Source organism: Erythrolamprus reginae, chromosome 7 (genome assembly GCF_031021105.1).
Source record: "Erythrolamprus reginae isolate rEryReg1 chromosome 7, rEryReg1.hap1, whole genome shotgun sequence".
NCBI classification, from domain to species: domain Eukaryota; kingdom Metazoa; phylum Chordata; class Lepidosauria; order Squamata; family Dipsadidae; genus Erythrolamprus; species Erythrolamprus reginae.
In genome coordinates, this window is record NC_091956.1 from 41429398 (window position 1) to 41441459 (window position 12062).

Sequence of the window (12062 nt, forward strand, 5' to 3'; positions counted from 1 at the left end):
CATGGTTACCCATCTATAGATCAAGTATCTCTCATAAAGATATCATGGAAATCATAAAATCATGAGGCATGTTTATCAATTGGCTTTTAATATCCTCTAAAATCATACTTCTGCAGCAGTCCAAGAGCAACTATATCTATTTTGGCAAGAAAATCATTGGACTGTGGAAGAAAACATATACCACCAGAACCAGTATCCTGACATTTATGATTCTGATGATTGCTGATGAACGTCAATCCTCCTTATTAACTGCAATATAAAAATAAAACAAAGTCACATACTAGCACTGAAATATTAAATATGTGCCTCACTTTATGTTATTGTGTTCTGAACTGCCTCTGAGCATCATCTTTACCATACCCCACTAATGATCGAGATGATACCATCTGGGAAACTATATCCCCAAGGAAAACACTTGAAATATAAATATCTACTAAGAATTCTAAAGTTTCAGCTACCCAAAAAAATTCTTGTCTGATTCTACTGACTCTAGGTAGCTAAATCAGTTCTCATTAAAGAATTGTCCTGTTATGCTCCAAAGATATGGCATTCTTTTATAAAAACAAAAGAAACAAATTACATTGCAGGGCATGATTGATATGAAATCACTCTGCTTTTCAGGTTTAATCAGTTTCTACACAGTTCAATGCTATTGTTATATTTCATTTTTTAAGAGTCCTAATGAGATTCCAAGAGTTTTAGTATTCAAATGTAGAAAACTGTAGATTGACTTAATTAATTCTAAAACTTTATAGATTAAAAATCTAACTGCTTGTTTGCCATTTTAGTCAAGAAGTTTGAAAGAAAGTAAATATGAACCAATGTTAAATTATAATATTTACATTGAAAGGATCCAATAAGATTTCTCAATGTTAAAAATGTTTTAAACATTTCATCCACAAATAAGATGTTAGTTTTTAAATAGTTTTTATTTACCTTCGAATAGACTGAGGTCTCTTCGTAGCCTTGGTCCATAAAGCCCTTCTAAAATACTTTCAAAGCCTAAAAAAAAAATTTAAACATTTTACTATACAGTACAGTATATCAAATAATTTCACAAAAAAGCAGCTGAAAATCACTGCATATAAGCACATAGTTAAATAAAAAGAAATGTTTCTGGTTACTGTTATGCAGGGCCCTTCACTAAGTGACCCTCTAATGAGTTAGGAATGTAAATTCAAACACACACACCATCTCAGAGTAAAAAGAAAATCAGTTTATCCAAAAATATTGCTGTACGCACCCACTTTAAACAGACCCAAATTACTCTCACACAGATTGCAGTCCTGGAATGCTGCGAGAGGCAAAAACAAACAGAGCAGATAATTACTCTCACACAGATTGCAGTCCTGGAATGCTGCGAGAGGCAAAAACAAACAGAGCAGATAAAGGCAGCTGTGAAAGCGTCACAGCAAATCCCCCTTCAATGAGTCCACAAGATGTACTTAACTGTGAAATATCCAAAAAGTCTGTCTAAGTCTTGGAACAGTTCAAACCAAAACAAAGGTCTTTCTCTAAATGGATAAATGCCCACATGTGCACTCCACATCGCCCATAATTTATCAGCAAACCCATTAACCTAATTGCCTCAGCCACAAATGTTCTCCCTTATCTTCTATGATACCTGCGCAGTTGGTCCCTTCTAGCTATGAGCCTGCGCATATGGGCATCTATCAACCGATCCTCCTCAGAGTCTGACATCTCACTAACGGGTCATTACCTAATGGGCTGGCTGCCTCCACCTCTCCCTCCGATTCCACTCCCCCAGCGTCTGACCTTGGCAATGATTCTTCACTATCAGAAGGCGCTGGCGAAAAGACAAGTCTCTAGGAACCTGAGGGTTATCCTAAATCAATGTCCAAATTCCCCATTGCAGGAGCTGGCCCAGAGCCAACCACAACACCATCCTTCCCGAAAGGCCTCTCCCTTGAACCCTGCACAAGGTACGGGGCTTGTGCAGAAACTGCACATGAAAAGCTTGAATGAGTGCAGGAGCATCCACCAGAATGGCCTCCACCCAAGAGCAATCATCTGGATCACCCTCAACCCATTGAACTAAATACTGAAAGCAATCCTCCACCCATCGTGAATCCCGAATGGCATCAAGCAGGTGATCCTGAACACAGGGTGCAGGCAGGGTGGGTACACTAGGACAGAGCGAGCAGTCAGGATGAACAGGAACCAATAGGGAGTGATGAAACACTGGGTGAATTCTCATGTTGGCAGGCAGGGTGAAACGATAAGCCACAGTATTGACGACCTGCTCAACGGGAAAGGGCCCATGAACTGTGGATCCAGCTTCCGAGGGGGTAATTCCGATGCAATGTACTTTGTGGACAGCCACACCTGATCTCCAACAGCCAACGGGGGAACATCCCGACAAGACTGCTCAGCATGCCTCTTATAGTTCTCCTTGGCTTTGTTGAGGTATCTTTTCACCATCTCATGCACTGAATGAAGTTACAATAGAAAGTCCTCCGCAGCCGTGACTGGGGAATCCAACACGGTCAATGGTGAAAAAATGGGGATGGAAGCCAAAATTTGCATAAAAGGGTGTGATTCTTGTGGACACATGGCGGGAGTTATTGAAGGCAAACTCAGCCACCAGGAGACAGCGTGACCAGTCGGACTGCCGGTCTGATACAAAACACCGCAAGTACTCTTCGAGAATGCCTATGACTTTCTCGATGCCACCATCAGTCTGAGGGTGCTGTGTAGACGCTAAACAAACCTGCACCTGTAAAGCTGACATTTGTTCCTTCCAGAACTGTGCCGTGAACTGGGTCCCCCAGTCCGACACAACCCGGTCCGCAAGGCCATGGAGCCAGGAAATGTTTTGTAGAAATAATTGGGCAGTGACGTGAACTGTGGGCACTCGGCGGCAGGGGATAAAGTGTCAACATGTCCACCACCACCATCACCGTGGTGAACCCCGAAGACAAAGGCAGATGGGTCACAAAGTCCATGGACACATCCCCCCACGGCGTTTTGGGCATTGGCAAAGGCTGTAATAACCCAGGCGGGGGCCCCTTTGGCAGACTTGACCACACAGCAACATTCATAGGTGTTTACATAGGATTGTACATCATCGTGAAGCCGTGGCCACCAAAATGTTTGTGACACTAGTTCCAAAGTCTTGAACAACCCAAAATAACCAGCGGCAGGATTGTCATGACACTGAGACAGGATCAGACCACGAAGCTGGCACGGACAACAGCCCCAGTACCAGAGCAGTCCATCCGAAAACATCCATGGAAAATGAGCCCCATCTCCCGCACCCGCTGGGCCACAAAACTATTTGGCCAGGGAGTCACTGCTCACAGTCACTCATGCCCTCATCACCTCGAGGTTCGATTACTGCAACGCTCTCTACATGGGGCTACCTTTGAAAAGTGTTCAGAAACTTCAGATCGTGCAGAATGCGGCCGCGAGAGCCAACGTGGGGCTTCCTAGATTCGCCCACATTTCTGCAACACTCCGTGGCCTGCACTGGCTGCCGATCGGTTTCCGGTCACAATTCAAAGTGTTGGTAATGACCTTTAAAGCCCTACATGGCATTGGGCCAGAATACATCCGGAACCGCCTTCTACCGCACGAATCCCAGCGGCCGATAAGGTCCCACAGAGTTGGCCTTCTCCGGGTCCCGTCAACCAAACAATGTCGTTTGGCGGGCCCCAGGGGAAGAGCTTAGAACGGCCCCCACCCTCCTTGTCTTTCGCAAATTACTTAAGACCCACCTTTGTCGCCAGGCATGGGGGAGTTAAGTTATCCTTTCCCCATAGGCTACTATAAGTTATGCATGGTATGTTTGTGTGTATGTTTGGGGGTTTTTTTTTTATAAGGGTTTTTTAGTTGTTTTTATTAATTGGATTGTTCATGTTGTTTTACCACTGTTGTTAGCCGCCCCGAGTCTGCGGAGAGGGGTGGCATACAAATCCAATAAATAATAATAAATAATAAAATAATAATTTTAAAAGGTGTTGTTTCTAGCCCCATGAAGTTTGCAGCCACCAACGTTCATTCAAAACAGAATACCCTACAAAAATAGACTAACAATCCTGGGTCTAGAAAGCTTAGAACTACGATGGCTAAAACACGATCTAAGTATTGCCCACAAGATCATATGCTGCAATGTCCTGCCTGTCAATGACTACTTCAGCTTCAACCGCAACAGCACAAGAGCACGCAATAGATTTAAACTTAATATTAACTTAATATTAATTGCTCCAAACTTGACTGTAAAAAATATGACTTTAGCAATTGAGTTGTCGAAGCGTGGAACCGGACTCAGTAGTGTCAACCCCTAACCCCCAACATTTTTCCCTTAGACTATCCACAATTGACCTCTCCAGGTTCTTAAGAGGTCAGTAAGGGGTGTACATAAGTGCACCACTGTGCCCTTCGTCCCCTGTCCAATTGCCTCTCCTTTATCTCATATATCTTTTCTTCCTTTCATACATCTTCTCCTCTATTTTTATATCTTTTCTTCTATCCTTTTCTTTATATATATATATTACTACATGTCTATTCTCTTCAATATGTATTGTGTATTGGACAAATAAATAAATAAATACATAAATAAATAAATGTGGTTGGTGAGAGTAAAGGTAACATTACAATAGGGATAGAATGTTTGTTGGGATATGCATATAAATCTAACATTCAATATAGTTTAACATCATAGATACATTTTTAACATTCATGATAAAGGTGTTTGTGTTTCACAATCCTTGCTCAGAGATAGCAATAACTAGACAAAATATACATGAAAATTAAGATACAAAATATAAAAAGAATTAGCATTTAAATAAGCGGCTTATAAAAAGTTCTTCAGAGTTTTCTTCCAAGTCTTGTTTCTTCCAACAGCTGTTTGGATTGATTAGATAGCACTTTTCCGAAAGTCATTTGGTGAATTTTTCAAGGAGCCCGATTTCTGTCCTTCTGAGCATTTTGAGGATTTAGGGAGAAGTTCAGAATCAGGTTTTACAGCCTCCTTTGATGCAATGCCATCTTATGTTTCACACAACGAACTGGAATCCAGGCAGACCTGAAGGAATTTAAGCACAACTACAAAAAACCTTTTTGAGGTTGTTAATGATATAGGTGTTGACCATGTTTTTATCCAATAGAACTTGATAATAAACCAATGGTCTAAGCAATAGCTTTTGGTGCCAAAAATTATGCTCATAGGCAGTTAAATTTTGTAAAGAAATATTAATTTGATTAAGAGTGAATAAAACTTTATTTAACCATGCTTGCTTGCCTGAGGGCATTTCCTCCTTTTTTGTTTGTTTGTTTTAAAGCAAGCTTTAAATTTTGATTGCTTTTACAGCAATAGTAACTCGAGCTACTGTTGACAAAAATCAGCAAAAGAATGGCTATAATAGGCTTGGGCCATTATTAGTCTTAAGTAGTGTTGGGCAAACCCAACAAAGTTGGGGTTCGGCAGGTTCGGCTGAACTTGGCAGCAGAGTTTGGGTAAGTTCGCCGAACCCAAACACTTCTGGCCCTGCCCTCCCGTCTGCCACCAAAGCAGTCCATGGCTGCCTGTCTCCTTTTATTTCTTACGGAAAAGACTTGGATGCTGCAACCGCACCTTTTCCGTAATAAATAAATAAAAGGAGACAGGCAGCCACGCCGGGTGATCCCACCCGCTATGATTAGTGTACTAGTGTATGACTAGTTATATTCAGTGTAACCTGCTGCGAATGCAAATATTGACTCAACTGAGTGAAATCCAATTAAACCAACCATGACAACGGATGTTGCTTGAGGAAATGGATAAGAGAAGCCTTAAAAATGATCTGCATATGACCAATTTTGTTGTCGTTTTAAACAAATCTCCATTCTATGCCTTCTTCTCAATCTTAGTATAAATTTACACATTAATTTAGTGCCACGTGATAACTCCCAGATGCATTACAATGAAATTCCTTTCAGGACAGGACTTTTCAGCCTAGACTCCACTCTGGGGAAAACATGTTGTTTATAAATATAAGGGATAGTATGGCTGATGAGGCAGAGAAGCAGAAGTTGCATAATGGAATTGGGTTCACCACTTTTGCCCACGATTTATTGGTGCCTCACCCCATTTCTCAGTAAGCTTTTCTTGTACAGTACAGGTAAGATTTTTAAATGGGCTTTCTTTAGAATAAAAAGGTGGTAACAAGTATTTCAAGCCTTAAATGCCTCACACTTTCCTTGATTTCACTTCCCAAATCCACACTTTCTTTCTCCTCCTCCTTTTGCATCGTTATTAACTCCTCTCCCATTCTCATGCCGGGAAAGAGGGGGAAGAGAGATCTTATACAAACACACCAGGACTCTGCTTTTGTTCCTTAATCCCCTGCGTCCTCCTGGCTCTCCCAAAACGAAAACACACACACACAAACAAACACACTTGCTCAAACCCAAAAACCCCCTCTTTCCATTCCTCTCCCATTGTCATCCTTCCTCCCTGGGATCCTCCTCCAACTTTGCGTCGCGTACCTTCATGGGGTGTGTGAGTTCACATACACCCCCCCACACCCCTTTGAAAGCCATCAGCTGGAACCCCCATTCAGTGCTACTTGTACTACAGGTGCTCTGGAGAATAACTTGACTCCCCCTTCTTTGTGGCAGCCTCTTATTTACATTGTAAATTAGCTTAAAACAGAACTCTTATAAAATTGAACATTAAGTAATATCCTAATATACATTTCGAAACTTTGAACTAGAGGAATCAGCAAATGAATGATACTTTGGTGACTGGACAGATATTTAGCAAGATATTTAATAAATTCCACTGCTGGTTGGCATTTATAGCCAAAGAAATATGCAAACAATTGTAGCCTTCTGTTAAAATGAAGCCTTCTGTGAACATAATATACCAGTTGGGAGCAAATATACCTTTGTATTTCCACTCATAAATTAGTTTGATTAACAAAGAAGATAAAAACAAGGTTTTATCATGGTTAACATGGTTTCTTGATGGTAAAAGATATATTTAGGCAGGGGTCCCCAAACATTTTACACAGGGGCTAGTTCACTGTCCCTCAGACTCTTGGAGGGCCGGACTATAAAAAAAAAACTATGAACAAATCCCTATGCACACTGCACATACCTTATTTTAAAGTAAAAAACAAAATGAGAATGTACTATTTAGAGGGGGGGGAAGAAGTCTGAATTTCATATGTTTATGTTTTGTTTTTAATTTAATTTTGTTGTTTAATATTAGGATATATTAATTTGTAAAATTGGATTAGAATTTTAGAACTATATAGAATTACATAGGTAAAATTAATGGAAGATATATAGGATAAATAAGGGGTTTATGATATGTACAGTAGAACCCCGACTTACGAGACTAATTGGTTCCGGAAGGAGGCTCGTAAGTCGGAACGCTCGTATGACGAAACATTGTTTCCCATAGGAAACAATGTAAAGTCACTTAATCCATGCAACAACAAAAAAAAACCGCTGCCGCCGAACGCGGAAGTTAGCGTTCGGCTTCAGGAGACAGCTGCGAAGCGGCGCGCGTGTTTTAAAATGTGGCAGCCGGCCTGGGGGGGAAGCCCCCGAGCCCCCCAGGCCGGCTGCGACGTTTTAAAACACCCGCGTCGCTTCACAGCTGTCTCCTGAAGCCGAACGCGGAAGTTAGCGTTCGGCTTCAGGAGAAACTGCGAAGCGGCGCACGTGTTTTAAAAGGTCGCAGCCGGCCTGGGGGGCTTGCCAGCACCCCCCCGAGCCCCCCAGGCCGGCTGCAACCTTTTAAAACACGCGGGATGCGAGCGCCAAGGAGCTGTCTCCTGAAGCCGAACGCGGAAGTTAGCGTTCGGCTTCAGGAGAAACTGCGAAGCGGCGCGCGTGTTTTAAAAGGTCGCAGCCGGTCTGGGGGGCTTGCCAGCACCCCCCCGAGCCCCCCAGGCCGGCTGCAACCTTTTAAAACACGCGGGATGCGAGCGCCAAGGAGCTGTCTCCTGAAGCCGAACGCGGAAGTTAGCGTTCGGCTTCAGGAGAAACTGCGAAGCGGCGCGCGTGTTTTAAAAGGTCGCAGCCGGCCTGGGGGGCTTGCCAGCACCCCCCCGAGCCCCCCAGGCCGGCTGCAACCTTTTAAAACACGCGGGATGCGAGCGCCAAGGAGCTGTCTCCTGAAGCCGAACGCGGAAGTTAGCGTTCGGCTTCAGGAGACAGCTCCTTGGCGCTCGTATCCCGAATGTGAGCTCGGGAGGCGAACAAAAATGTCGCTCCCCTCCCAGCTCTTATCTCGAGTAGCTCATAAGTAGAGCTGCTCGTATGTCGAGGTTCCACTGTACTGTATGGTTTTATGAGTTTGCATTATGAATTTAAAATATACTTGGAAATGTAGAGGATTGATGAAAGTTAATAATATAAATACTAAGTGCCTGAAAAGTAATTGAGCTTCGAAATATTGAATGAAATTATAAAAAAGTAAATATGGAAATATATTAATTGATGCATTGCTGTTCAGATACATTTTCATAGTATTATTAGATTACTATAATACTATGATAAATATTTAATAAATGAAGATTTTAAAGCATGGATTTATTAATAGTTGTTTTTAGGTTTTTCTGGTTGTTTTAGTTTTAATAGTAATAGATTTTGGTTTTGTTTTATTATTAATTTCTTTTAATAAAAAAGGGATTTTTTTTCCTAATTAGGAAAAAGTTGTATAAGGGTTTTTGTTTCTTTTAAGAAGAATGTATAAAAGGGAGGAGTAGGCATGATGGCCTATCTGGATTTATAAGAGGATAATGATATTAATTGAAATATAAAATAACAGAATAACATAGTGGGAAGGGACCTTATTGTGCCCCAGGACTGAGCCCCAAATAATTACGCAATAAGGTGTCTTGGGTGACATCTGTGAAAAAAAATCAGGCGCTCAGGCATGAAAATTTATTTATTTGTTTGTTTGTTTGTTTGACTTCTATGCTGCTCAGTCCCGAAGGAACTGCCGCTCAGACATTATACTTTTCCCCCCACACCGAAAAAAAATTAGAGGGAACATTGATGCCAACTGAAGAAAACTTGATAGAAAAATAATGTCTTATCCAAAAATGTTAACAATTAAAATAAAACATAAAAATGAGTCAAAATATTACAAATGCTAAAATAGGTTTCAATGTTTGCTGAGAGAGAAAAAAATGCGGATCAGTTTAAAAATGTAACAAGAGAGATACTTAAGTAAAATTCTTTGCACAATGCAATGTATAAAAGTATAAAATAATAGCAACAATGATAATATATATAAATCTCTATAAAAATTAAAATATCACACATTGTCCAATGCTTTTTATGCTTTTCATGGCTTTAAAATTAACTCAGTAAGGAACGTACAAGATACAATCTACACTGAAGTCTGGTCTCTCTTCCTGGAGACTCTTTGTGAAGAAACAAACAAACTATCCAGTCCATGGAAATTATTAACTTACTGATAGACATGATGAGAAAACATCTTAATAGTTTTTAGAAGAAAATAGCTGAACATTAGTAAAACTTCATTCATGTTTTGTTACCATGATGTGAAAAGAATGTTGAGGCTTTAGAAGCAATGCAAAGAAAAAGCAGCAAAAATAATTAAATTAAACGCTAAAACATATAAAGAATGTTTGCAAAAACTTGTTACATCTTTTTAAATTCTAATGTTAAGGAAAAGAAAACCTAGGGAGAGACATAACAGCCTTTTGTTGTCTCTGAGTGTTGCCACAAAGAGAGAGAGAGAAAAAGCTTTTCAAAAGATCTGAGGATAGAACAAGAACAATGGATGGCAACTAATGGAAGAGAGAAGCAACCCAGAATCAAGAAATGTTTTCAACCGTTAGAGCAATTAATAAATGAAAGAGTTTATTCCCAGAAGCTGAGAATGTTCCAACACTGGAAGTTTTTTTAAGAAGTTGGATGATTATTTTTCTAAAATAATGTAGCTTTTTTTAACCTAAGAAAACAGGGTTGAGCTTGATGGTCTTTAGAGTTCCCTTCAAGCTCTCTTTGTAATGGAAGTTCCTTCCAACTCTTTTGTAATGCTAAATAAATTCCTCATTCTAAAGAGGAGACATTCTAAAAGCAATGAAGTCAAGCATTCCTTTGTAAAAATGATAAGCACATTTTTCTAAGTTTATAAATTATTGTAAATTAATCAATTGCAAAACTGTAAAAATATTTAAAATTAGAGAATCTTTGAGAAGATGAAAAGTAATTTCTCCTACAAAATCTTCCAAGGCTATTTTAAAAAGACAAGACTGTTTGAAATTCAAAGTCAGATTTAGATTTAGAAATAAGAAAAAAGTTTTTAAGAAAATCCTGCCCAACTTTAGTAACTGCTCATGAATGCTGCAGAGTTTCACTAAAGCTTGAATATAAAGACAAGTATTTTGATGAAAAATACAAGATACATTCTTTGCAAAACACAGCGAGCCAATTCTTTTTGAAATATATGAAGATTTTTATGAGAAAAGAAACAGAATTACATGTAAAAGTCATAAGCATTTAAGATCTGCAAATTTAATATTAAAACCTTGTAGCAAAGGTAAGCAAAAATGATATTAATAGTAGTAACATAGAAACATAGAAGTCTGACGGCAGAAAAAGACCCCATGGTCCATCTAGTCTGCCCTTATACTATTTTCTGTATTTTATCTTAGGATGAATATATGTTTATCCCAGGCATGTTTAAATTCAGTTACTGTGGATTTATCTACCACGTCTGCTGGAAGTTTGTTCCAAGGATCTACTACTCTTTCAGTAAAATAATATTTTCTCATGTTGCTTTTGATCTTTCCCCCAACTAACCTCAGATTGTGTCCCCTTGTTCTTGTGTTCACTTTCCTATTAAAAACACTTCCCTCCTGGACCTTATTTAACCCTTTAATATATTTAAATGTTTCGATCATGTCCCCCCCTTTTCCTTCTGTCCTCCAGACTATACAGATTGAGTTCATTAAGTCTTTCCTGATACGTTTTATACTTAAGACCTTCCACCATTCTTGTAGCCCGTCTTTGGACCCGTTCAATTTTGTCAATATCTTTTTGTAGGTGAGGTCTCCAGAACTGAACACAGTATTCCAAATGTGGTCTCACCAGCATTCTATATAGCGGGATCATAATCTCCCTCTTCCTGCTTGTTATACCTCTAGCTATGCAGCCAAGCATCCTACTTGCTTTCCCTACTGCCTGACTGCACTGTTCACCCATTTTGAGACTGTCAGAAATCACTACGCCTAAATCCTTTTCTTTTGAAGTATTTGCTAACACAGAACTGCCAATACAATAGTCAGATTGAGGATTCCTTTTCCCCAAGTGCATTATTTTACATTTGGAAACATTAAACTGCAGTTTCCATTGCTTTGACCATTTATCTAGTAAAGCTAAATCATTTACCATATTGCCGACGCCTCCAGGAATATCAACCCTATTGCACACTTTAGAGTCATCGGCAAATAGGCAAACCTTCCCTACCAGACCTTCCCCTATGTCACTCACAAACATATTAAAAAGAATAGGACCCAGAACAGACCCTTGTGGCACACCGCTTGTAACCTGACTCTGCTCAGAATACTTGCCATTCACAACAACCCTCTGGTGTCTATGCTTCAGCCAGCTGCAAATCCATTGAACTATCCAGGGATTAAGTCCAATCTTCACTAATTTATCTATCAGCTCTTTATGTGGAACCGTATCAAAGGCTTTGCTGAAGTCCAGGTAGGCAATATCCACGGCACCACCTTCATCCAACACCTTTGTGACATAGTCAAAGAAATCAATGAGATTAGTCTGACATGATTTGCCTTCAGTAAAGCCATGCTGATTTGGGTCCAATAAGTTATTGTTTTTTAGGTGCTGATTTATCCTCTTTTTCAGTAGAGTCTCCATCATTTTAACGACAACTGATGTCAAGCTAACTGGCCTGTAGTTACCAGCTTCTTCTCTACTGGGAAGGTTTGGTAGGGAAGGTTTGCCTATTTGCCGATGACTCTAAAGTGTGCAATAGGGTTGATATTCCTGGAGGGGTCTGTAATATGGTAAATGATTTAGCGTTACTAGATAAATGGTCAAAGCAA

General features: G+C 40.0%; 1 protein-coding gene across 7 annotated transcripts in view; it reads right to left on the reverse strand.

Moving 5' to 3' along the window:
- The window catches only part of LCORL (ligand dependent nuclear receptor corepressor like), a 299948-nt gene that overhangs the window by 243227 nt on the left and 44659 nt on the right, over positions 1-12062 (reverse strand). For all 7 annotated transcript variants that reach the window (XR_011559595.1, XM_070757381.1, XM_070757386.1 and 4 more), the window contains exon 2: positions 937-1002. Coding sequence is in view for 6 of the 7 variants with exons in the window: in XM_070757381.1 (XP_070613482.1) it covers positions 937-1002 (66 nt within the window). In the remaining variant the exon portion in view is untranslated. The remainder of the gene's footprint in view (positions 1-936; positions 1003-12062) is intronic.